The 26844-nt window shown below is 39.0% G+C and overlaps 1 protein-coding gene across 8 annotated transcripts in view; it reads left to right on the plus strand.

The window, feature by feature from the left end:
- STXBP4 (syntaxin binding protein 4) overlaps nt 1–26844 on the plus strand; it is a 206025-nt gene that overhangs the window by 164434 nt on the left and 14747 nt on the right. For 4 of the 8 annotated variants that reach the window (XM_043902705.1, XM_043902712.1, XM_043902707.1 and 1 more), the window contains 2 exons: nt 15375–15432; nt 25928–26133. In XM_043902705.1, coding sequence (XP_043758640.1) covers nt 15375–15432; nt 25928–26123 — 254 coding nt within the window. In that variant the 3' untranslated portion in view covers nt 26124–26133. Of the gene's footprint in view, nt 1–15374; nt 15433–23474; nt 23582–24203; nt 25105–25927; nt 26134–26844 lie in introns of those variants that run through there. The other 4 variants (XM_043902709.1, XM_043902710.1, XM_043902708.1 and 1 more) reach the window with 3 other exon arrangements.

Here is a 26844-nt window from a genome sequence, read left to right on the forward strand (position 1 = left end):
GTTGGTTCCAGCTTGATGAGCAGAAGTTTACAAGGCAGAAAAGAAAGGAAAGTGTTAGTAATTTTAGGTGGAGTTAATAGCCTGTGCAAATACAGTGAGGAGTTGAAAGAGCATGACATGTATTGAGAAAAAGCAAAACATTGAGAGTGGTTGGAACATTTTGGCACTTTTTTTTTATGAAAGACTCTATTTAAAAATGAAAATAGAATTAAACTCCATGAAGCTACTTGTATAATTAATAGAAGGTAGTTAATTTAAATTCTGTCTACTTTGAATTTATGAAAACATGAGCTGGTCAGAAATTGCTGTCTAGATTGTAAATTCACATATTTAGATATATGTGTTGGTGTATGACTTTCTAAGGAAATTAAAATATTAAGATTAGGAGGAGATTGCCTAAAGTAGAAGCAACATTTAAACACTTTTGAAGTACTTATTTTTGCTATAAATACTTAACATTTTTAGTTAAAGGTATTACAAGCAATCATTAAAACACATCATTAAAGATCATTATTTCAAATCAAAGTGTAATTGAAAGTGGGAAAATAAATTTTCTTAATTAGAAAATCTCTGAGAGATTTCACTAGTTCCTCCTTTTTCATTCAAATTTAAGAGTTTTTAATTCCTTGAGTTTGTTATCCACCTTCTTTTCTGTTATTAATTAAAACAGATACATAATTTTAGAAAGGTTTGCTGACACTCCAGTCCTAAAACCCCAGATTCCAACATAGCAGTTGGCAAATCTCCAGCCTAAGGACTTTTGTTATCAGGATCCCCAAATATAACAGCTTTTCTTTTCATTCAGTAATTTAGTATAGTTAAATGAAGGGGAAAGGAATACTTGGGGGCCTAAAGCTGGATGTGTTGGTATAAAGCTAAGGGGAGATTTGCAGAATTGACAGCCTGATTTACTGGGTATGGTTGTCTACATCAGTCAAACCAAATCAATATATAGAAATAAAAATCGACTGTTTATAATTGCAGGTGTTTTTATACTGAATTATCAGAAATTATTATCATCACTGGTCAAATGAGAGATAACTCTCACATTTCTTAGCTTCTTTTTTTTTTTTTTAATTTCTTAGCTTCTTATGATATTGATGATCTTTACTAAGTGCTGTTAGATTGAAAGATGCAAATAAGGAATATGTGTTCAGGCCTTACTTTTTACATGGCACCTGTTTACGTGCTGTTTTAGAAAGTATGACTCTATAAGGCATTTGCAGAATAGACTGTGATTCATTTTAATAGATAGATATAGATGCACTTAAAAAGAAGGTAGGAAAAACAAGAGGATAAAGTGTCTTAGAAACACTTTTTGCCCTCCCATCTCACAGAAGATTTACCTACAGTGATAGGTTTAGCACTCAAAAGAAATTTATTTTTATTGTACTGATTGGCAGATTTTACTTTTTAAATGAATTCAAGCTATTTTAAAGAAGAATATGAATTTACCTCAGTGTGGTCAATCAAATTTCTGTCAAGTAAACTGATTTACCAGTATGCAAAATTTGGATCCATTTTTATAACTGTATTAGCTAACTCAGGCTGCATGACTGAGGAACAATAGAACCTTTTTTCTCATAGTTCTGGAGGCTAGAAAGTCCAAGGTCAAGGTACCAGGAAGGTAGGTTTTATTCTGAGGCCTCTTCTTTTGACTTGTAGGCAGCTACCATCTTGCTGTGTACTCACATGATGTCTTCTTTATTCACACATGAGTAGGGAGAGAGGGGTCAGAATCTCTTTTTATAAGACAGTAGTTTTATCAGATCAAAGCCACACCTCTGTGACACCATTTGTCATTAATTACTTTCTTAGATGCCCCCGTTGCTATACACAACCACACTGGGGGTTAGGGCTTCAACATACAAATTTTGCAGGAACACACACATTCAGTCCATAACCATAGCAAAACTGTTAAGCAGGCAGTAGTTAATAATTGAGAACTAATATGCTGTTTACACTTGAAAGAGAAGTCTGAGTGCAACATTTTTTGCTCTGCACAGAAGTTGCATTGTTAGAGTAGCATACTGGATGATGTCGAGATCAGAAGTTAAATTACTGACCTTCCATATAACTGACTCTATGACAAAATTTCTTAACCTGTTTTGGCGTCAGTCTCCAATTTAGACAACTGAATCAAGAATTTCTAAAATCTCTTTCCACTCAAAAATTCTTTGATTCTGAGAGTTCTGCTTTCAGTATGACTGAATAATCTCCTGACAGACTAACTATCTTTCAAAACTCAATTATAAACCCTGGGAAAAACAGAAAATAACCACTTAAAGCCTCTAGAGAGTAAAATCAGTCAGATTCTGGACAGTAGTCAAAAAGTGGAAGAAAGAACAAACAGGGGATAAGTTTCTTGTTTGTTCCACTTTCAGATTGAGGGCAAGACCCAGGGCTGGAACTAGAGTGAGGCAAGCGAAGCCCTGTTAAGGGGAGCGTTCACTGTTGGGTGCTGACTCTTCACTTACATGAATGAGCCTAAGGGTGAGTACCTTCTTAAATCTTGAACCATGGACACCTTGCTTGCCTCGCTCTACTCCAAGACCTAACAGGACCCATGGGGCAGTGAAACTCTGATAACCTGAAGTCTGTATGACATAGAACTAGAATATGAAGTTTGAGGCAAACTTTACTGATGGAAAGTGAGGGAAGGAAGTCTAGAGAGGAGACAACCAAATATAGGGCCCCCAGATTCTGTGTATAAATTTTACTTGACTCTGTGACTGACCCCAACCAAGCTCAGAGAAGATTGCAACAGCCCAGCCAAGGGGGTATAAAAAACTGAACTGAGATTTCAGTCATTGCCAAAGACTTGAGTCTGACCAAGTAAATCTTCTGCAAAACTGAAAATATCAACACTCTTCAGAGTAATTATAATGGAATTAAGAGTTTCTACTGTATAACATTCATAATGTCCAGAATATAAAAAAAAGTACTCAATGTAAAAAGAAACAGGAAAGTATGACATTCTTAAGCAAAAAGACAATGAGCAGAGACCGACTCCCAAAGGATCCAGGTGCTGGAAAATGATATGAAAGTGCTTTTTGAAACTATGTTCAATGAAGTAAAGGAAAATATATTCACAATGAATGCAAAGATAGGATATCTCAGCAGATAAATAGAAGTCCTTTATTAAACTAAATGGAATTTCTCAAAGTAAAAAGCATATTTCTAAAAATTATGATAGCCTGGGGAATGGTGTTAGAAATCATCAAGAATGGTATCTTTCTGGGGTAATGGTAATGTTCTGTATATTGATGGTGTTTTGGATTACACAAGTGTAAGCATTTGTCAAAAATCAGTGAATGTACACTTAAGGTTTGTGCATTTTATTGCATGTAAATTACATATCAAAGAAAAAATTCTAGATATACTTCCCAACTGAAAAAGTCTCTAAATCAGAGAATTGTCTACCTCCTGACAAAGACACTCTGGTATATGACTGTTGTCTTTGAAGTTCATTCAAAAGTGGTTATTGAGTGACTGTATTCCACAGTGGTGAGCATTCCAGGTAGAAAGAACAGTATCTGAAGAACCATAGAAAGGAAGACGTCAATACTTGTAGGAGACTAGACAATAAGTAAGATTACTAGGACATGAAAGTGAAAAAATAAAAGATTGAAGCTATATTTAAAAAGTGTTTTTATAATGAGGCTGTTTATGTTGCTGCCTTGAGAGATTTCCCTGTTATTTTTAACTTAAAAGGAATAATTTATATATAATAAAAATAAGTGTGCAATTCACTGAGTTTTGATAAATATATACAGTTATATAATGCCATCATAATCACATTAGAGAACATTTCCATCACCCCAGAACTTGTTCACATGCCCCTGTCCGTTAGCCCTGGAGCCAGGCAGCCACTGATCTGCCTTCTGTCATTATAGTTTTGCCTTTTCGAAAATTTCATATAAATAGTATGTAGCATCTTCCACTTAGTATAGTGCTTTTGAGATTCATCTATGGTGTGTGCATCAGTTGTATCAGTGTTGTTCAGCAGGATTGACTGATTGATTGATATTCCACAATTTATCCAGTCACCACTTGATGGACCTCTGAATTCTTTTCATTTGGGGCTATTATGAATAAAGCTTCAGTGAAGATTCAAGTATGTATTTCTGTGGATATGTGTTTTGAAAAGATTTTAAATGCCACACTACAGATATTTTACTTTTTTAAGTGGTAGTCAACTATTCTGTGAGCACTAATATTCTTTGAAGAGGAGAAAAAGCAAAGTTCTTTTATTTGAGTTTATAACTCTTTAATCAGTATTGAGTTTATCTGACTGCATGAAAGCTATTGTTTGAAAATTTTATCTGCTCTGCTATAGTGTTTTTATTGCTTGTCTTTGCATCTTTTTAAAAATATATTTGATAAAAATGTAAACAAATCTTTTTAAAGGTGAATACCCAAAAGAGGGACTTCCCAGGTGGCCCTAGTGGTAAAGAACCTGCCTGCCAGTGCAAGAGACATAAGAGATGCGGGTTTGATCCTTGGATTGGGAAGACCCCTGGAGGAGGGCATGGCAACCCAGTCCAGTATTTTTGCCATGGAGAATCCAATGGACAGAGGAGCCTGGCGGGCTACAGTTCATAGGGTCGCAAGGAGTCTGACACGACTGACGCGAGACTGAACACACATGCACGCACACATGCAAACCTCCAAAAGAGGTTTTGTTTTTATGATTTTTAAAAAATTTATTTGAAAGTAATGTGAAATCCTTTAATAGATTTTCAAATAATCACATTTTAAAAAAATTTACAGACAAGGATGTTAACAGCAAAATGCTACATTATTAGGTACAAGTGATGCTTAGAGTTCCATTATTTGCCCTCTGGGTAGAAACATAAATGATCTTGATTTAATTTCATCTGCTCTGTGATAGTGTTTCTAAAATTGCATGTCTGTTGGTCTTCTACTATCCTGTTGTCAAAATCCACAAGTAACAGTTGTGCAAATATTTGTGTGAAAATCCCCTGGTGAGTACAAAGGCCTTAATAACAACAATAAAATTTCAAATATGTGCTGGATTCCCTGAAACATCAGCCTTCATAGGAGTCAAATTTCTGCAGTCAGTCAACAGTATTTCTTGAGTGCCTGGGATGTATGTGTGAGGCACTGTTCTGAATCTGGTCACCATCCTACCAGTCCTTGGATAGTAGTCACTCAACAAATGTGAGTAGAAAAATTGTTGAGTGAAGTTTCTAAGAGATCCAGGGCCTAGGTAGGTAAGGAGCCAGAGGTACTGCTGAGAATGTTTGGGAGATTACCCTGCTGGACAAGCATGAGGGAGATTTTGACCAGGGAAAGTTTGATGAGATTCCAAATCAGATTGAGAGACGGAGTCTAGAAATTTCAGTCTACTGTCTCTAAGCTCACTTTTTCTGCCCAAGTTTACTCTGCCTGTATTTAAGGAGTACCCTTTTATGTTTTCTCTCCCTCTCCCTTTTTCTGTTTCTATTTTCCTAAATCAAATTCGTCTACCTATTACTCTCAGTTGACTATTAGTTGCAGACAAATAATAGTGTCCAGTTCAGAGTTCCTAACATATTGCTGATAATATGTTGTCATTAACCAGAGGAAATCAAGCTTACTTGACAGCAGCTTTACCACTCTAAGTTACTGAATTCAGTCTTGCTGAATGAAGAAAGGAGAAGATGCAGTTCATTTTCCCTTCTAATATATGGATTAATTCATTGTTCAGCAGCCACTGACCTCTTAATATCTTTATTATTGTAACAGTAGCAGTGCTTTAAAGAAATCCTGTTTATCTTTGTACACTTAAAAGTAATTAGGAACACACACATTTAGGCTTGACTATGCAAAGAGAGATCTCTAGTGAAGAAAGTTTCAGTATGTTTTATGCCAAGTTCTATTAGTGCACAAAATGAAGTCTACTCTATGTTATTGATTTTAAGCCAAACAAACCTAAACCAGATCATTCCCCCAGCATTGTCTGAATGCCCAGAGACAATACCCAGTGAAATCCTGCATTCTCGCCTTCAGTCTGGGTCATGGGATGAAAGCTAGCCACATAGGAAAGAACATTTCAGCTGGCTTCTCGAATGTCTGCATATCAGAGTTCAGGGAAATCACCCCATGGTTTTAACTGTAAAAATAATTGCCTTTTGCATCTGTTGGGAAAAGAAATGTAGAAAATAAACGTTAGCTTTTTCCATCTTCCTAAGTGGGTATTAGGGTAGTAGTTGCCCAGAAAGAGTGACAAGATAAAGAGGACTATGAACCACCAGATAACCTCTAGCAATATTTTTACCGTTTTGTTCCTTTAATATATTACAGCTTTTAACCTGCTCAGTGAGTAACCTCTAATTGGAAAAAACTTGTCTAATTATGTTAACATTTAAACTCCTGAATTTGAGACATACAAATATAAAAACATAAAATCTTCCTATATTATATAGTCATTTGCTTTTTTGTTTGTTTAAATGATAATGTGTGTTGTTATTCAGTCGCTAAGTCATGTCCAACTTTTTGTGACCATGGACTGCAGCAACGCCAGGCTTCCCTGTCCTTCACTGTCTCCTGGAGTTTGCTCTCAAACTCATGTCCATTGAGTTGATGATGCAATCCAACCATCTCATCCTCTGTCACCCACATTTCTCCTCCTGCCCTCAGTTTTTCCCAGAATCAGGGTCTTTTCCAATAAGTCAGCTCTTCACATCAGATGGCCAAAGGATTGATAGGTTTGATCTGCTTGCTGTCCAGGGGACTCTCAAGAGTCTTCTCCAGCATCACATTTCAAAAGCATCAATTCTTTGGTGCTCAGCCTTCTTTATGGTTCAGCTCTCACATTTGTACATAACTACTGGAAAAACCATAGCTTTGGCTCTTTAGTTCCTCTTCATTTCTGATGATGTATGTAACCATGTGTAAAAAATCAGGTCACAGATCCAAAATTGTCTGTGAATATAGAGTCTATGCCAGTCTAATGTTAATGAGTGTTTAAAGCACAATTCAGGAAATCTATATAGTTTTTTAATAAATTATTTCCTTAGAAAGTTTTTATACTTAAAATACTATATTATTTGGTTATTTGTAGGTTACAGCCATCTCTCAGTATAATGGATTCCTTTTTCATAGGAAAATTAGCTAGTACTTCTTTTAAAATTGGCACTGCAGGTCATACCTACAAATTAACTTGTACAGTCGTAAATCTAACATTAGAATTTCTCTAAAATAGACTGCTTTGTGTTTAAGCCTAAAAATTATTTCAGTTTCTTTCAAAAGAGCATTTTTCTAGGTAATGCAGAATTTAAGATGTTGAAGAGTTGTGTTTTTGCTTTGTTTTTTTTTTTTTAGTTCTTCAAAAAATTAATCAAAATACTTTTGGATCATTTAAAAATATTGATTGTTAGCAATGCTAACAAAAGTTAAGGAAATGGAAGCAGCATGACAATAGTTAAAAGTGTAGGCTAGCACCACTTTGCTTGGGTTCAAATTGTGACTGTATCATTATTAACAGAATGACAAGGGGCAAGTTCTTAAACCTCTTTATTCCTTCAGTTTCTTCTCAGTAAGATGAGGTTAATAATAGCACCTATCTCAAATGATTGTTAGAGTAAACTGAGTTAATATTTATAAAATATTTTTATGAATCTATAAAACATTTGATAAATACATAGTTTATTGTTAGGATAGTGATTCTCCACATTATTAGAGACTGATCGGTCTCATGTAATCATCTTTTGGACAAAACAGTATTTTCCATCTATTCTATTTGAATTTTGGAATTTTCTATTAGGACCAGGGAGATAAGAGATGGGTTCCACAGTGGTTAAACTAGAGCTGGCTAGTACCGGCTTGTAAGAATTTTGTGAGCTAATTGTGAAACATAACCATTGTTAACAATTAAAAATTACATTAAATTTTCAATTTAAATACTTTTTAAAAAGAAGAATAAATACTCAAAACTTACCACTTCCTAATTATTTTTCTTATCTTTGTCATTGAGGTTATTTATGTCTCTTATGTCTGGGAAATCTACATCATAGGGTACCACTGCTCATTTCTTCCCAACTCTATAGTTCATTGACATCACATAAGTAGCTTGAAATCAGTCATTGGTAGGAGTATTTACACCACAGAAATCAGTAAATACTGTAAATTAGGGCTCCTTCTGCCCCCAAAAGCTGGTAGTTATACATTTATCATCACACCACTCAGTGAGTGTCAGATTGTCCCACTGGTTTCTGTTTTTCTTTTACTAAATGTTAGCATGAGTGAAATAGAGATGATATGATTTCCTGTATTAAGAGAGGATTGTAAAAAAAAAAAAAAAATCCCAGCATATTAGTAGAGATTTCCCCTATAGATAAACACCTTTCCTGTATTAAACGTCCAGAATACTCTGTCTCTACAACCATAAAAGATAAAGACGGAGCTATTATTTTTCTTACTCTGAGTAATAGCGGTCTCCTTTAGCATATCATTGCATAGTTATATATTCTTTGATAAGAGCCTCATGATAACCCTGTCAGCTAGGCAAGGTGACTGCTCCTCTCACTGCCATACAGACTCCACAAGATTACTACTTTCCCATGGCTTCTCAGTTTATAGTTGAGGGATATTACATAGAGATTCAGGTTTTGTGACTGCAAAAAAAAATGTCACTATGTGATGAATGTTACATTCTTTAGTGAAGCTTCCTTAATTGTGAGTTAGAGATTCTCTTTTTTCTCATAGCCACCTTTCCCCGAGCTTTTTCCCTCTCCGTTCTCTTTTTCTCAAGATGCGTGCATGCGTGCTAAGTCACTTCAATCATGTCCAACTCTTTGCAACCCTATGGACTGTAGCCTGCCATGGGATTCTCCAGGCAAGAACACTGCAGTGGGTTGCCATGCCCTCCTCCAGGGGATCTTCCTTACCCAGGGATCGAACCCGGGTCTCACGTCTCCTTCATTGGCAGGCAGGTTCTTTACCACTAGTGCCATCCGGGAAGACTTTTCTCAAGATATCAGATGCTAAAAGTCAAATGTGTTTGAGTTTTTATAACAATTACACTAGCAAATGGTTATTTGAGCTCTCTGAGACTGATGCTATTGTCTTTGTTGTATTTTTAGAATTCTCATTCTCCATCATTTTTCCCCATCCCAGCTCCTGCCGTCATCTGTGTGAGTTCACCACCTTTACTTTCCAGTTCATTTTGTCCAATGCCCATTTTTCCCCAGATTACTGTGGTCTTCCACTCCCACCACAGTCCTTGGCACCAACAGTGGTTCAGACTCCTGACTCTCCCACTCAAACCTCCCAGCTTTCCAGCTCAATACATGGTTTACTGGCTTCAGTAAGATCTACTTTCTCTGTCCTTCAGCTTCCACTGTTATTCTCATCTTCTTGTTCAGCTTAAAGCCTGGGGCCCATTATTCCAATCATTCTCATACATTCCCTCAGCTCACGTGGTACTTTCTCCTTCCATCCCGTCATTTAACAAGACTCTGGGCCTCAACAAGCTCAGTCTCTACCTTCTGCAGAATATACCCATGTAGTGAGCAACCCTGCAGTCACACAACCGTAATTCACTCTATTCCACTAGATCTTCTAGTGTGTAGTTATCTTAAAGCTCAGTATTGTCTCTGGATCTGGTTCTGTTGGCGGTTTTATCTTTTGGCAATGGATCTTTTTATTTCCTCTTGCTTTTCTGTGTCTCATAATTTTGATTGTCATTCACTGAAGGTACAAAACTATAGGGACTGAGGCAAGTGTTATTTAAACTCAGATCAGGCCTGTATCTTCTCTGTCAGGCCTTTAGTGTGGGGAGGGCTATTCACCCTCATTTGTAGGCAGGCTGGTTTTGCGTTTTGTTTCTAGGCTTGTGCTAAGTTTGCCACAGGCTTCACATTCCTCCAGTGCTTGACTGCTGTCGCCGTGTGCTTTGGTGAGGTCTGGGGTGCTGGGGGTGGCGACCCTCAGTATACCTGCTGCCGACTCAGCGCATGTTTCCTGTCTGCTCTCTCCCCTTCCCCCAGAGCAGGCAGCTGGTGCCAGGTGACTGGTGGGTGTGGGGCATGGGGGCTGTGGGAGGGGCTCTTGGCTATCCTACTGCAGTCTCTGGGTTTTAGGCAGGCCCTATGCCCGAGTCTCAGAGGTAGGACTTTCTCAGCCTTCCTGTCCCTGCTTAGCGAGCTCCTAAGTGCTCAGGTGGGTTTCCTGCCCTCTGCTTGTAGGTCAGACTGTGCTTCATTCGCATCAGTGCGGGACTCTAGATGTGGAAGGCCTCCTGCCCTCACCTCTCTGGTGATGTAGAGTCAGTGCAGGGTGAAGACATCAGGTTTTCTACCCACCCCACCCCCAGGACAAAGGCGGTTTCCTGCAGTTTGGGAGGGACTGGGGCTGTGACGGTTCCTTGCCCCGGCCCCAGGAACAGATGAGCAGCCTTGTGTCACACAAAGTCCTGTCCACGGTGTGGGAGTTGGAGTGGCCCTTGCTTCTCCAGCTGCAGCAGCTATTACTTCATGTCAGAGAAGGATCCAGGGCATGGATGATAACGCCTGCTGCACCCTAGAACCTGCGCGGGTCCTGTGTACACCCGCACCACCCAGGGACTCTGTCCGGTCTCCTGCCCACCCTCAATCCTTCTCATGAGAGGAAGCAGGCTCTCTTGTATCTAGGGCTCTGGGGACACCAAACTACCTTGCTAGCCCATAGGCAGGCTTTACAGGTTGATTACAGTTTTAGCTGTCTTCTTCTTGCCTCCTTTAATGGCAGCGCTTTTTCCTGTGCCCTGCCAAGAGAGAACGAGTTCACATGGCCCATCTTCTCTCACAGGGACTTACCACCCTTTGGAATTCAGGTCAGCTGAGGGTCACTCAGTGAGGAGCCAGTCTCTGAGCTGTGCAGCTTTCCCCATGTAGGGTCAGAACAACAGTGTCTTGCAGCTTTCCTCATCTTAAGCAGCAGATCTCCTGCTTCCCTTTTAAGAAGCTTTCAAACAGTTTTAACATGGCCTGCAAACCCTGCAAGGTCCTATCTGCCTGTCTCCCCACACAGCCTCCTATCGCTCCTCTTCGTCCTTGCTCACCACCCTCCAATAACAGTGCTCTCTCAGTCCCGCAGACCGAGCTCTTCCCCCTCCCAGAGCCTTTGCGCTTGCTGTCCCTCCGCAGCCTAGAGCGTTCTTGCCCACATCTGTACCCGCGTGACTCCAGCAATTCCAGACAGTCTTCCTCATAGCTGGACAGTATCCCCGTATCTAACCTGCTATCTTTAATCAGTCCCCAAGGGTGGTTATTTAGATTTTCAGTCTTTTATTTTTATAATTAATTATCTTGTACATAAAGGTTATCTGTAAGATAAATTCTTAAAGAACTGCTGGATCATATGGAGCCAGTTCAGGGCTTTCCCTGGTGGCTCAGATGGTAAAGAATCTGCCTGCAATGCGGGAGAAGTGAAGTGAAGTCGCTCAGTCGTGTCCGACTCTTTGCGACCCCGTGGACTATAGCCTACCAGGCTCCTCCGTCCATGGCATTTTCCAGGCAAGAGTACTGGAGTGGGTTGCCATTTCCTTCTCCAATTCCTGGGTCAGGAAGATCCCCTAGATTCACTATGTGAATTCGCTATTCACAGTGACAGCCCACTCCTGTATTATTGCCTGGAGAATCCCATAGACAGAAGAATCTGATGGGCTGCAGTCCATGGGGTCACAAAGAGTCAGACTGAGCAGCTAACACTTTTCAGCCTAAGTGGTTAAGAGTTTGGGCCCTACTGTCTGCCAGTGTAACCTTGGGCAGGTGTTGGAAGCTGTCCATGCCTGCTTCCTCATTTGTAAAACAAGGGTAATAACAGTACCATTAAAATTGTGAGATATGAGAAAGTCAGTACATGTGTAACAAGTGTCCAACATATGGCCACTCCATTATTGTGAACTATTGTTATTGGCATTTAAAAGTTTAGGTAGATCTTGACACGGTTCTCCCATACATATGTTATCATATTTATATTCCCGTCAATATGAGAATATTGCCTCTTCATACCCTCAACACAATGTCTTATTAAACTACTTTTTACCCTTCACTAACATGATGAATATGGCCTCTCATGATAGTTTAATTTGTATTTTTCTTGTGAAGAGTTAAATTAAGCTTATTTTCATATTTTAAGTACTTTTGTGTCCTGAATGTTCTAAAGACTCCTATTTGTCATTTCCTTTCTTTTACTAATTTATAGAAGTTATTTATATGTTAAGGAGTTAAACTTTTGTCTGTGCTATGAATTACTCTTTCAGAGTATTTAGTACTTTTCTTTCCTAGTACTTATTCCTATTTTTGATGATGTCTTTATTTATAATTACTTTTTTAATGTTCCATAAGACCAAAGTCCAAGTTTATTTGTTATTCATTATCTATCAAACACCAAGTAAAATGCTGAACACATAAAAATAATCAATTACAAAAAATGATCAATAAATATTTAATGAATGGGCCAAATATGACAAAGAGAACTTTAATACATAAGCAGACTGGGGAAATGGAAGGGAGCTATTTTGTATGGGCGTGTGAGGAGTTTGGTTTTGGATACATGGAGTGTTAGATGACAGCCAGTATTCTAAGTTGAATTTGCAGGAGACTCCTACTTTGGCAAAGTACTCATGAAGAGTACGCTGGAACAAATGATCTCTGATGGAAAGAATGTTATGTGAGGGTTCATAAACAAATACTTGCAGTCAGAAACAATAGTTGTCATAACAGTTCTAAAGCAAATGTGAAAAGAAAAGGAAAATAAGAGCATTATATATTTGCGAGTATAAAGATGTGGGGAATGTAGAAAAATGTTAATGCCTTGGGTCTATTACTAGTATAACAATTATCAAAAAGTATTTAGATAATATGTTTTATTTATACCCAAATCACTTACTATGAAGTGATGAAAACCTTTACTATGGGAAAATTGAATCCATCATAGTTATACAAGCTTGTAGAAATCAAAAGTGCCCTTTCTCTATAAAGTAGGATATTTAGTTTATCAGTATATTATGGTTTTTAATTTATAAATGGACAGTGATTGTGTTTTCCATCAATGAACTCTCACTGAAAGATAGCCACTATCACTTTAATCCCCAAGTCTGTTTTTTCAGACTGTATTACGTGCATGAAAAAGAAGAAACCACCCTGTCTTCTAAAAAGAAATGCTGTTTTTTCAGAACAGATAATTTATTCTAAAATATTATTTCATTCACAAAAATATCTTGATGGCTACAGTCGTTGAATAATCATTTTGACTTATATAGGTATGAATTGGTACCTTTAATAAATCTGTTGTGAAGTTATAGTCCTTGTAATAATTGTAAGAAAATAATCAGGCAGATACTCTATTTAGATGGCACAGGGATGTGGTATCCCAAAGTCAATCTCAAGTTTCAAAGGATCCTATGGATTAAAAGATACTGTCTTTAAAGTATGCATATTTTTTCTCCTTGTTAAAAAAAAAAAGACCTGTGAATTAAGATTAGAAATATGACTGTAACTGCACTTGACAGACAAGTCATTTAAAGAAAAATCTTAGTCACATTAGAATGACTTTCTACTTTTAGCATGTCTTTGCCTTATTGATTAGCATTCCTGGCATTTCTGAACATTTTTGTCGTAGAAGCATGGTTTTTGTGTATAGTCATCAGATTCTTCCCTTCAAGTGAGAGACTTGTCAATGAAGAATGAAGTGATCTGTAACAAAGATGCAGAAAGCGTAAAGAAGATAAATCTATATGAACTGGAACAGCAGCAATGGTTGATCGCAGCCTGTCTGACTAAATGAGTGCTGGCCATGAAACTAGCAGAGATGTATACAGTGTCACTTTAGGGGCTTTTAAGAAACCAGTCATTTGCTTATGATGAGTCCCCAGAAATGCTTATTTTCTGCTTAAAATAGAAACATTTATTTATTAATAAGTAAAAGAAACTCCTAGGTGGCCTGTACTAATCTGCAGAGGAAATAATTATAGAATTTTGGGCCAAGGTCTTATTTTATACAACTTGTGTTAAAAGATTGGAGGTAAGTATAAAATAAAGCTTGTTCTGTTTTTCTTAATTATAAAAACAACATACTTAGAGCTGTTCTCAAAGAATGCAAAGTAAATGGTGATCGAGTAAGGTTTTATTTCATTCATAGTTGCTCTTCCTGATTTTTGCTCTGCTGCTTGCTGAGACTTTGAAAGTGAAGTCAATGGTTTGTTGTTATAGCTTAATTACTTTCTAAAGAAGTAAGCTACCTGTGCCATGAGTCTGTTCTTTGGTGTGTTAATATAGCGTATACCCTTCAAAGGAGACTTGATAAGTCAGTACCAAAGACTGATCCAAAAGGTCAATTACAATCCTTAATAGTACTCAGGGGTGGAGCCAAGGATGGAAACCCTGTGTTCTAAAGGAGTACCACCCATCTATGAGCAGTAAACTCTTTGCAACCCCATGGACTGCAGCCCACCAGGCTCCTGTGTCCGTGGAATTTTCCAGGCAAGAATACTGGAGCGGGTTGCCATTTCCTTCTCCTGGGGATCTTCCCAATCCAGAAAGAGATCAAATGTCTCTTACACCTTTTATATTGGCAGACAGATTCTTTACCTCTAGTGTGGCTCCTGGGAAGGCCATACTACCCATAACTGGAATATAAGAGAATGGGCTGCCTCAACCTGAACCTGTTCTGTTGGCATGATGAGGATAAAAATGTACTTATTTACAGAAATACGGTCAAATAATTGCTTGCTTACTTCAGTCTGCATTTCTTTACATCTGACTAATTATTCTCAACCCCATTACAGAAATGGAAGCTAAGTTTAGCAAATTATTTGGCCATTTATGTTTAGTGCACAAAATTCTTAATTAATGAAATAAAATACCACAATCCAAGGTAAATCACTTTGCTAAGCTTTCAGATTTCATAAGGTATTTTGTCTTGTGCAAGAGCTACTTGCAAACCCCTGCTGATCTGGCACTCATATAGCAATTCCCTGTAGAACTGAGTGGAAGAATGCAAAGGGAGCCAATTAAAGAAACTTTGAGCCCAAATAGATAAGCAGAGGCCATCTTGTCCATCCTTCTGCCTCCAGGCAAAAACCATCCGCTGCACCACAAGTTTTTGCATGAATCCTGCTGACAAAAATGCTCACCACATGTAAATGAGAAGTCATAATCCATTTAATCAACTAAAGCAGATTGTTAACTGAAGACTTATTTATTGTGTTCTAAGATGCTGAATAGGAAAGCTCATCTGAATTGTTTTAATTCCTCCTTTCTAGACAATTATCTTATACAAGAAACATACTCAAATAATTGTAAAGCTGTGGGAATTTTGTGCCCAGGAAATAAAGTTATCTTTATCATCTTATTAAATGTATTTTTGGTTTCCTTTCACTGTAGGTCTACCTTACGGGTGGGAGGAAGCTTACACAGCAGATGGAATCAAGTACTTCATCAAGTAAGTACAAGCATCCCAACCAAGTAAGCAGTTTTCTTCACATCTGGAGAGAACCTGGAAGTTGCAGAATAATCAGTAAAACCAAGAAACCCTCTTGGAGGTTACAAAAATTAGTAACAAGAAATGAAACTTCACCATTTTCATCTCATGTGATTTAAATGTTAATACCATTTAGGGAGGAGAAAACCTGATAATCAATTCAAGGGAAACATCAAAAAATTGGAACAAGACTGTCACTTAAACCCAGATGTTGGCTGCCTGAATTCATTTCTGGCTAAAAGTATTAATATTTATGCAAAGTTAATATCTATTGAAAAAATCTGTTTTGTGTCTTAAAACTTATTAACAATAATACTAATAATCACATTTTTCATGCTTTACAGTATATACAGTTCATTCATTCTGCAAAGATTCTTTGAGCATTTGCTGTGTGGCAGGCAATATTCCATACTGTAGTGAAGTATATAGACTGTTTCTCTGATATTAGGGAATTTACTTAATAGGGAAGAAAAACATTCAATATATAACTGAATAGATAAATGAGACAGTGTAAGAACAGATCCCATCTCAGTGGACTCTCAGAACATCCTTCATTTAAAGAAGAAGAAAATAAGTAACTAGAGAAGTTGCCCAAAAATCCACAACTAACTACATCACCACACCAGGAGAGAATCCAAGTCTTCTGCCACCAGGATTCTTTCTGCTGTACTAGACTGTCAATGAGAGAGACCTTTCTCTTAAAGTCTTGACAGAAATGCGTTTTCTAGCTGTACTTCAACTGTGTTCTGGGTAACTCTTCTCATGTCAGAGTTGGAGTTAGGAGAACACAAAGGGGGCTCCCAACAGTCTATAGATCTCAAGAGACTTTCTTACACGGCCTTTTCTTAAGCAAATGATCCTTGATATGCACGTGGGGTGGAAAAGAGAGATGTGTCCTTGCTGCTCTTTCAAATGTAGAAGTATTTTTCTAAGCAATATCCACATTTTGAATTTTTAAGTTTTGTGATTTTACACAGATTCCCACATCTCTCTTCATCTCAGTTTTCTCATCAAAAAATAAGGGGGATTTTACCTGCTTTGTAGAGTTGTTAAATGTTAAGCACCTACCGTAAAATTTTGAACACAATAGATGCCTAGTAAGATAGTCGTCATTAATTTGCAATATGGAGAAAAAATCATGGTGGAAAAAAGAACAGGAAAAATTGTATGACATTTAAAACATTTAAAAATTCAAAAGCTTCATATTTTAAAAACATTTAAGGAAAAGCTAGGGGTAACCCTGGCAAAGTATTTTCTTGATTCATTTTTCTTTCGGTCTCTAGCAAAAAGTAGTTAACAAAGCAAAGGTGTAGCTTATAACATATGAAGGAGAAAGGGACTTTTGGAGCAAAGAACTCAGAAATTCCATGTACAGATTACATTTAGGGTCACTTCCCAAATCGTAATTCTTCCGGAAGGAACATTTTGCTTCAATATGCTGTTTTAAGTATGTTTATTTCCTGAAAGACTTGAATCACTATTGTGTAGGGATGGCAAGAAAATGAAAAACCACATTCAAATTTGCATAGGATTTCTTTCTTATGTCAATTGGGAAAGAATCCACCTGCAATGCAGGAGACTCCAGTTTGATTCCTGGGTCAGAAAGATCCCCTGGAGAAGGGAAAGGAAAGTCTACCCACTCCGGTATTCTGGCCTGGAGAATGTCCATGGGGTCACAAAGAGTTGGACACGACTGAGCAAGTTCCACTTCACTTTTCTTTCTTATGTTCACTTTGTGATACATACGGGAAAAAGTGTAGGGATGGGGGATGATGCTCAGCAACTAGGCATCTGTTAGGTGTTTTTTTTAATGCATTATATCAAGTAATCTTCCTAACAGTGTGGAAAGTGGACATTGCTCAGCTCTTTTTTTTTTTTTTTTTTTTTTTTTTTTTTTTAGTTTTTTTTTTTTTTTTTATTTACACTTATTCCCCATCCCGATCATAGGATGATATGATGGTGGTGAGCTGCATCCTGCTGTCAACCATGCCTATCTCCTAGAAGATCCCCAAAAGAAGTGCTCCATCAAAGAAAGGCAAACTAGCCTTCACTGTAAACCAGGGTTCTTAATTCAGTGGCCTTTGAAAAATGTCGGTAAAGGAGTCTGGACACAGTGGGGGACTCCTTCACCCTAGCTGAGCCTTAGCCACCTGTCAGTATCCTGACACAGAGCTGTGTCAGAGCCTACGCAGTGCCCTGGGAGGGAAGGATGCTAAGGGCACCACCACCCACCACCAAGGAAAGGGAGGGGAGAGGCGTGAGAGTGAGTGCGCCCCATCACCTGGGACCCAGAGGTTTAAGCCGCTGTCCTTTGTGGGCTGCAACAGTAGCCTCAGGCTGGGCCTCTGCTACAAAGGAGAATAGCATCCAAGGAGAGGAGGAAAGAGAAGTAAGCAATCCCTTTGACTGCCTTGAGATCTATCTCAGTCTCTGTGAAGAAACAGAAAGAGACACTGCATTTGTGTAGTCCACTCCAGTCATAGGAAACACATTCCTTAGGGAGTTCTCCTCCTTGACCTTAATCTTAACTCCTACCAAAAGCAGAAAAGAGATAAGATTTTTTAAAGGATAGTGGTGGGTATCCTTGTCTCTCTGTTGCAATTGGAGAAACTGGAAAAGAGGCTAAACTTGTCCAAGTCATGCAGTAGTAAAATTTCAGAGTCAAGATACAGATCCAGGGTTGTCTGAGTCCAAGCCATCCCCCCAAAACATGCTGCACCTCTCCATCTCCCTATTTTAACATGGTATGTTTACATGTGACCAGAAAAATTTTTTAAACAGATCTTGATTAAGTTAGAATTCTACACTTGTCTCATGGAGGAATGGGGTGCTTACCATCCAGCACCAACATTTATTTTAGTTTAATTATTCTTAATGGATGTCTTATTCTAAAAGTACCGCATGCTTCCCCACCTTCTTATACCAAGATCAGTGAACAAAATCATTATGAACATCAATCTTATACACAATTCAGTGAGTTCTGCAGGGGAATATTGAGCAGTATAAGCTAGAATAGAGACACAACTGTCATCTCTCCATGCTCTCAGCATGCCTGGCCATCTCCTTATCTCCATTCCCCTTTTTTATCCTCTCCACACTTTACCGTCTTCCCCAGGAGTTTCTTATTTGAGGAAGACAGGATGCCAAATAATCAGACTAATTTGAATTGCTTGTAAATAGTTCTTGAGTGCTGAAGGTGTAAAAGAATACACTTGCAATGCAGGAGACCTGAGTTCGATCCCTGGGTCAGGAAGATCCCCTGGAGGAGGAAATGGCAACCCGCTCCAGTATTTTTGCCAGGATAATCTCATGGACAGAGGATCCTGGTGGGCTGCCATCCATGGAGCCGCCAGAGTCTGACACAACTTGGTGACTAAACCGCCACCAGTCCTGAAGTGTGAGTCTACAGGGGATTGTATGTGAATCAGATGTGTAAGTTCCAATGCTGGTGCATTTGTTTGAGGAAGGCCATCTGGTGTAGGGAAAAGAAGACCCTGGACTTTGGGTTTGCAGCAAGTTGGGTTCAAATGCTGGTGGCTGCATAGGATTGCTGAACAACCTCGGCATACGTGCTTAACCTCTCTGGGCTTTAATGTCTTCATTTATAACATGGAAAGACTATTAGCCCTTCATAGAGTAAATTCCTCACAGAATGAATGAGTTTATGTATGTAAAGAGTGTATCATGACACCTGACCCAGAGCATACACTTTGAGCCAAGGTTAGGCCTCTTCACTCCCTCCTCACTGCCATCTCCATGATGGCATCTCAGCTCTTAGCTGCATTCAGGTGGGTTGCTAAATAAGTAATGTCCAAATAAGCAAGTATCCACTTTATGTCTTCCTATTTAGATTTTTGTTTTTTCATCTTCTCACTATCCCAACCAAAATTTTGAGCCTGGATAGACTGTGTTAGCTTTTGAGTAGGAGTAGTTCATTTACCATATGAATCATACTTTGGAGGTAAGAATAGCAAGTAATGAACTCAGGTCATTGCCTCTGTCACCTTTACTTAAAAAGAACAGTGACTGAAATCACCTTTTGGGAACATTGGCATAGATGATAGTCTGTGTACATACAATCTCTTCCCTGAGATTGACACCTGTCAGCGTCTTGCCAGAAACTGAATGGTTCCATCTGGTAGAAGCCTCGCCTCGGGCAAAGGAATAACTGTCAGTGCTGTCCTGAGAACACCTAGATGAAGATGGTCCTCACTGAATATTCCCATCCACCCACATGTCCATTGCACATGCATTAACACTTTGTAGCTAGTCATCTGCTTACATTCTGACACAAGAGAAGAAAGCATTTTACCTGGTGTAAACAAATACAGTCAAAATGCTGGCATTGTTAGAGCCAGCATTTCATGGAATTAACAAACTTCTATATATGTATATGTGTATATGCAAATATTTATATTCACATATGCAAATAGGCAGAGCTTACCCACTTGCTATATATATCAATGCATTCAAGGGAAATTTTTCTTCTTTTCTCATTAGAGAAAGAATTACAGCATTCTTCTATTCAATGACAAAATGCCAGTTATCTTGATGTTGCTATAATGAGATTATCTAGTGAATCTGACCATCTTACCACCCAACTTCTTATCTTCCATTTGTAGTTATATACTATTACATATTTACAATAGTTTTTTGACATGATTCCACTTTAAAAGTTCATACACTTTGCATGTTATAATTTAACAAAATTATCATAAGACCTATGTTTAATAATAAAAAATGAACTTAAATATTACAAACTAGAATAGCTGCTACATTGCTTTCATTGAACTCTTTTTTTCTATTGAAAAATAATAGAGATTCACTGTGATCAATAGCCTTGATTTCATGTATTAATTCTCTATTGCTGCTTAATAAATTCCCACAAATTTTGCAGCCTTAAACAGTAAACATTTATTTTCTTACCCAAGTTTCAGAGGGTCAAGAACCAGAAGTGCTTTTGCTAGATCATTCTGATCCTCTGTCTGTCTGGGTTTCTCATGAAGTTGTAATCAAGCAACTGGGTCTGGGAATTGAAGAGCAGCTTAGTGGGGCTGGAGTATTTGTTCCAGCTCACATGTGAGGTTTCAGTTCCTCACTGTACCTGGCCCTCTCTCCATTGAAAGGGTCATAGGGCTGCACAAACCTGGCCGCTGGCTTCCTCAGAGCAAGGGGCAAGAGAAACAGTGAGAGAAAGGGAAACACCGAAACAAAAACTGCAGAGTCTTTTATAACCAGTCTCGGAAGTGAGCACCTTACTTTCTGCCACACGCTACTGTTCACACAGACCATCCCCGGTACAGTGTAGGAGCCAGCTGCATAAGAGTGTGCATGCCAGAAGGTACAGGGCTGTCCTGGAGGATGCCTGCCACAGTGCTGTTTGACAATGTAGTATGTGTAATATAGTAATAATTAAAGTATTATATAATCTATACATCTGTATAAACAACACAAAAACCTCAATATCATATTCTTGCTTGAAACATTAAGTTGTACTGTTGCTGATTTTTTTCAAGTAGGTATAATCATTGGTTTTTTTTTTGTTCCATTTATTTTTATTAGTTGGAGGCTAATTACTTTGCAATATTGTAGTGGTTTTTGCCATACATTGACATGAATCAGCCATGGATTTACATGTGTTCCCCATCCCGATCCCCTCTCCCGCCTCCCTCCCCATCCCATCCCTCTGGGTCTTCCCAGTGCACCAGGCCTGAGCACTTGTCTCATGCATCCAACCTGGACTGGTGATATGTTTCACCCTTGATAGTGTACTTGTTTCAATGCTATTCTCTCAGAACATCCCACCCTCATCTTCTCCCATAGAGTCCAAAAGTCTGTTCTGTACATCTGTGTCTCTTTTTCTGTTTTGCATATAGGGTTATCGTAACCATCTTTCTAAATTCCATAGATATGCGTTAGTATACTGTATTGGTCTTTATCTTTCTGGCTTACTTCACTCTGTTTAATGGGCTCCAGTTTCATCCATCTCATTAGAACTGATTCAAATGAATTCTTTTTAATGGCTGAGTAATATTCCATGGTGTATATGTACCACAGCTTCCTTATCTATTCGTCTGCTGATGGGCACCTAGGTTGCTTCCATGTCCTGGCTATTATAAACAGAGCTGTGATGAACATTGGGGTGCACGTGTCTCTTTCATAATCATTGGTTTTTAAAAGTGACTCATACTTGACTTATAATTCCTTTTTGTTGATACACCTTTATATCAGATCCTGAAATCTGAGATAGCACTCCACATATTATAAAACCTGTTCTCCATTACATAGGAGATATTAACTTCCAGCATTACCACTGCATATCAGTAAAACCTGAGGAGTCTGTGATTTCTAAATAAAACAGAAGTTTCTGTCTATAGCAGAGAAGGCAAATAGATTTCAACTCACTTTCTCAAGTGTTGCTTATGAAGAATTCTGAGGCCACATTCAACCTCACTGATGTGTGTCTTGATTCATCAGCAGTGTCTGCTGTGGACGCCAGGGGAAGAGGCATGTGGGACATGTGCCACATCTTGTGGTCTCTGGTCTTCCACAGCATGTTGCCAACACAGGAACTCTGTGGGATGAGCAGTGAATAATGCAAACTGAGGTAGGAATGAAAAGTTAAACAGTGATGCCTCCCCCCAAAACAAGTTCAGTATATAAGAGCTTTTCCTTTATGACTTCAAAGGAAAGCTGATTTCCAATGGGCATGTTTTTCTCATATCTTTCTAGTCAGAGTTCATTAGCTACTCTAAATGATTGTCTGAATTTGGGGTGTTAAAGTTTTAGTCAGTCATGTCTAACTCTTTGTGACCCCATGGCCTGTAGCCCACCAGGCTCCTCTGTCCATGGGATTCTCCAGGCAGGAATACTGGAGTGGGTAGACATTCCCTTCTCCAAGGGATCTTCCCAACCCAGGGATCAAACCCAGGTCTCCTGCATTGCAGGCAGAATCTTTACCATCTGAGCCACCAGGGAAGCCCAGCTTGGGGTAGAATATCCTATCAGGTTGTTTCCAGGCAGGAAAAAATGTAGACCATAACCTACATATGAATGAAATTTGTCATTGTCAGCCTGCTGTATTAATTAAAGGCTTAAGTTACATTCATCATCTCATTTATAAAATAATGCACGTAGTGTCTGTAATAGGTAATTCTAACATGACTAGAAATTAGGGAGATTAGGGAAGTTAGGGTGGCGAGGAAGGGGTGTTTTTCCTAAATCCTTGGCAGATGATTTTTTTTTTAATTTATTTATTTTTAACGGAAGAATAATTGCTTTACAATACTGATCCGTTTTGCGAGGCATGGGAAGGACTGAGAGACTAAGTGCACACGCTGACATGAAGCCCCACAGGTGCACGCGTCCCTCCCTCTGGGGCCTCCTCCCACCCTCTCCGCCCCTCTAGAGTGTCGCAGCCCCAGCGTGAGTCCCCTGGGTCATACGGCGAATCCCCGCTGGCGTCCACCTTACATTCGGTGGTGCGTATGTTTCCATGATACCCTCTGTGAATACCCTCCTCCGCCCCACTCCGTCCCCCCACCCCGTGTCCAACACTCTGTTCCCTATGTCTGAAAGTTCTCCCGTGCTGCTTGGCAGATGATTTTAACTCCACTTTACTATATACTGTCAAGAACCCTCCCTCTGAAGACCTCATTAATTTGGCTGCTTTGATTAATTTTGAATGAGTTAAGAAAAACCCACAGACAGACCTCTAAAGTCTAAGTCTCACTTGATGAACTGTTAGGGCAATTTCTATGCCCTTAACTTTAGCGTCAGTAAGGAGCAATGGGGTAGGTGCCTCAATCCTGGGCATTTCATTCTTAATAAAACTATAATGAAGAAACCCGCGGGGGACTTGAGGGAGGGAAGATGGAGCTTTTTTTTCTTTTTTTTTCCATTTATTTTTATTAGTTGGAGACTAATTACTTTACAATATTGGAGTGGTTTTTGCCATACATTGACATGAATCAACCATGGATTTACATGTATTCCCCCAACAGCGTCGAAAAATGTATATTATCAAGGGTGAAACAGATCACCAGCCCAGGTTGGATGCATGAGACAAGTGCTCGGGGCTCGTGCACTGGGAAGATGGAGCTTTTTAACGGTTTGTCCCCAAACGCTTCTTAGCTATGAGTAAATTGTAAGGTATTGAAACCACTAGTTTGGATGTACACATCTATGTGATAACTGGTTTAGAATATCCGGTAACTAGTACAGTGCCTGGTAGGTGCAGGGACTGAATAAATATTAATATTTATCAAATGAGTGAATACTATCTTTAAGGAAGCAGTTTTTGGGGGGAAAATATGGGCCTTAGTATCAGAAAGAGCTGGTTTTGTTTTTTTGTTTTGCTGCATGTGTGGCTTGTGGGATCTTAGTTCCCCGTACCAGGAATCTAATTCCTGGACCACCAGGGAATTTCCCAGACCTAGTATTCAATGTTTATGCCACCATTTTTTAGGGTAAACTTGGTGTAACTGATATTATTTCAATTGTCTGTACTCCCATTTCCCATCGAAAAACAAAGATAGCAGTTTATCCAGTTTTGAGAGTTGCATAAACTAACTCACCTACCACAAGGTGAGTGCATAACAGATGTTGGTTTCCCCTACCTTCCCCTATATTATTCTACTGCTATTTGCCAGTGGAGGAGTTTTAAATGGGAGCATCTGCACAGTTGCAAATAGAAACCAACAGCCCAAACCTACCCCCATGCCCCTCCCCAGCCAGCCAGAGCCGTGTGACAGCGGCAGAGAGACAGCAGTGCTCAGGAGCCCGAGACGCTGCCCTGGATGTTCTATAAATATGGCACGGGGCGCAGCCGCATGCAGCACGGGATGAGCACCTGTCATTCAGACAGGAGGCCAGCCAGCTGTCCAAGGTTGCTCAGGATGCCGGAGCCCACTGAAATGAATAAAGCATCCAGATCCAAGCAGACAACATCAAACTCTTTTTTCCCCCCATTTAACCAATGACAGGTATGACTGAGGCAGGAAGCATGTTTTTTTAGCATTTTATCAGAAAGATATAAAAAAAAATCTTTAGAGATTGTGTGAAGTACTTTGGAAATTCATTACCTTTCTAGGGTTATACTTTTTTCTTGATTTATATTTTGTTTAATTGTTTTTAATTTTCAAAGTTCTAAAAATACAGAACAGTATGAAAAATAATAAACTATTATCCAGTACCCACTAACATTTTATTATATTTTCTTTTAGTATTTTTTAATTAAAAAGACATTTTAGATCAAACTGAAATCCGCTTTGTTCTCCATTCTCTGTCGTATCCCATTCCTGAAGACAATTGCTGTTATGAATTTAAGATGTATTCTTAAAATATTTGTAATACTTTTTATGTGCAGAGGACATACTAGTATATATCAGTATTTTAAATGTACAAGAGGGACAGTTTACCCTACATATTTTTTTGTATGTATCATCTTACAAGTTGCTTTTCTCATTCAGTATTGATTTAACCATGAATATCTTGATTAGTGAATGAGCCTTATTTGTTTATATTATTTATGGTATTTATAGGGTTATATTAAATATTTTCATTTAGCCAAATGTGTAATCTTTTCTGCCTCCAAGACCCTTTATTTAAATTGCTCAATAAATACTCTTTTTTGTCACTTTCCCTTCCCTTCCAAATTTGGTCGCTGTATTAGTCTGCTAGGGCTTCCATAACAAAATACGACAGACTGGGTGGCTTAAACTGGGTGAGGACTTTTTTCTCACAGTTCTGGAGGCTAGAAGGCCAAGATCAAGATGCCATCAGGATTCACATCTTGCAAGGCCCCTCTTCTGGGTGTAGACAACTGCCTTCTCGCTGTGTCCTCACAAGGCCTCTTCTCTGTTCATGGAAAGAAAGATCTAGAGTGTCTTCCTATTCTTACAAGGACACTAATCTCACTGGATCAGGGTCTTACCTCCATGATCTCACCTAATCTTAATCATCTCCACAAAGGCCACATTCTCCACCAGAGCCACATTAGGGTTTAGGGCTGCAGCATAGAGCTGGGAGGAGCGGAGGACCCAATTCATCCCATAACAGTGGCTTCTCCCTTAAATTACTTTCCATAGATCTCTAGTACCTTTTTCTTCAGCCAATAATCTCCAGTACAATATAGCATATAATCTTTCTTGCTGTATATTTAACAAGTTTAATGCAAATTGCAAGAATTAATACATACCCAGTGCCCCTTCCCTTAAGACGTAGTCTGCAGTGGGAGAAGTAGCTGATGGGGCACGGGGGTGTGGAAAGTGGAATATTAGCTCCCCAGTAATATTAATGAGCTAATCCCCAGAAAGTTTGAGTATATTAGGTTCCATGGCAAAGGGGCGTTAAAGCTGTAGGTGGAATTAGGGTTGCTAATCAGCCAACTTTAAAATAAGGAGGTTATCCTGGGTTATCCATGTGTGACCAAACTAATCACATGAGTCCTCAACAGTGGAAAAGAGAGGTCGAAGGAAAGAGTCAAAGGAAAGATGACAACGGAAGAAGATCAGAGATATATTGCGTGGCTGACTTTGAAGATGGAGGCTGAAAGTCATGGAATGTGGGTGGCCTTTAAAAGCTGGAAAGGAAAGGAGATGGATTCTGTCCTAAAGCCTCCAGAAAGAAATTTAGCCTTGCCAACACCTTGACTTGAGCATGGTAAGAACCATGTTGGACTTCTGAGCTACAGAACCATTAGTCAGTAAATCAGCATTTTTTAAGCACTCTCTTTGCAGCCATGTGTTACTGGGAGAGAAACCAGAGAAAACTAATACAGAAAGTTAAAAGTGGAGGGGCAAGGGTGATGCTTATGATAGACCTATTATGTGTCAGGCATGAAACTAGGGAATTTATATGTTTTCTTTATATTTACTAACACTGTTAAGACAGTTCTTATGTTTTCTAGATTGGGAAACCAAGACTCAGAGTTTAAGAAAGTTTGCCTGGGACATACAAGTAATCCAGTTAGTGCCTCTTTTTCCGTTGCTCAGTCACGTCCGACTCTTTGTGGTCCCATGGACTGCAGCATGCTGGGCTTCCCTGTCCTTCACCATCTCCCAGACCTTGCTCAAACTCATGTCCATTGAGCGAGTGATGCCATCCAACCATCTCATCCTCTGTCGTCATCCACTTGCTGCCTGGGCAATACACAATTTCAGGCCAGGTCTGCGTGGTCTACTCTGCTACTGTGTGACCTTGGACAGGGCACTGGGACTCTTAGCTTCAGTTTTTTCAGTTGCCACATGATGTGAAAAGTTTTAAGTCTGCTTGGGAAGCAGGCATCACACATAATTTTTATTTATACTGAATGAAGTTTTTATGAATTTTGTATAAAATTTTAAGCTTTTAAAATGCTTCCGAGATATAGTC

The sequence above is a fragment of the Cervus elaphus genome, chromosome 5 (genome assembly GCF_910594005.1).
Source record: "Cervus elaphus chromosome 5, mCerEla1.1, whole genome shotgun sequence".
Classification (NCBI taxonomy): domain Eukaryota; kingdom Metazoa; phylum Chordata; class Mammalia; order Artiodactyla; family Cervidae; genus Cervus; species Cervus elaphus.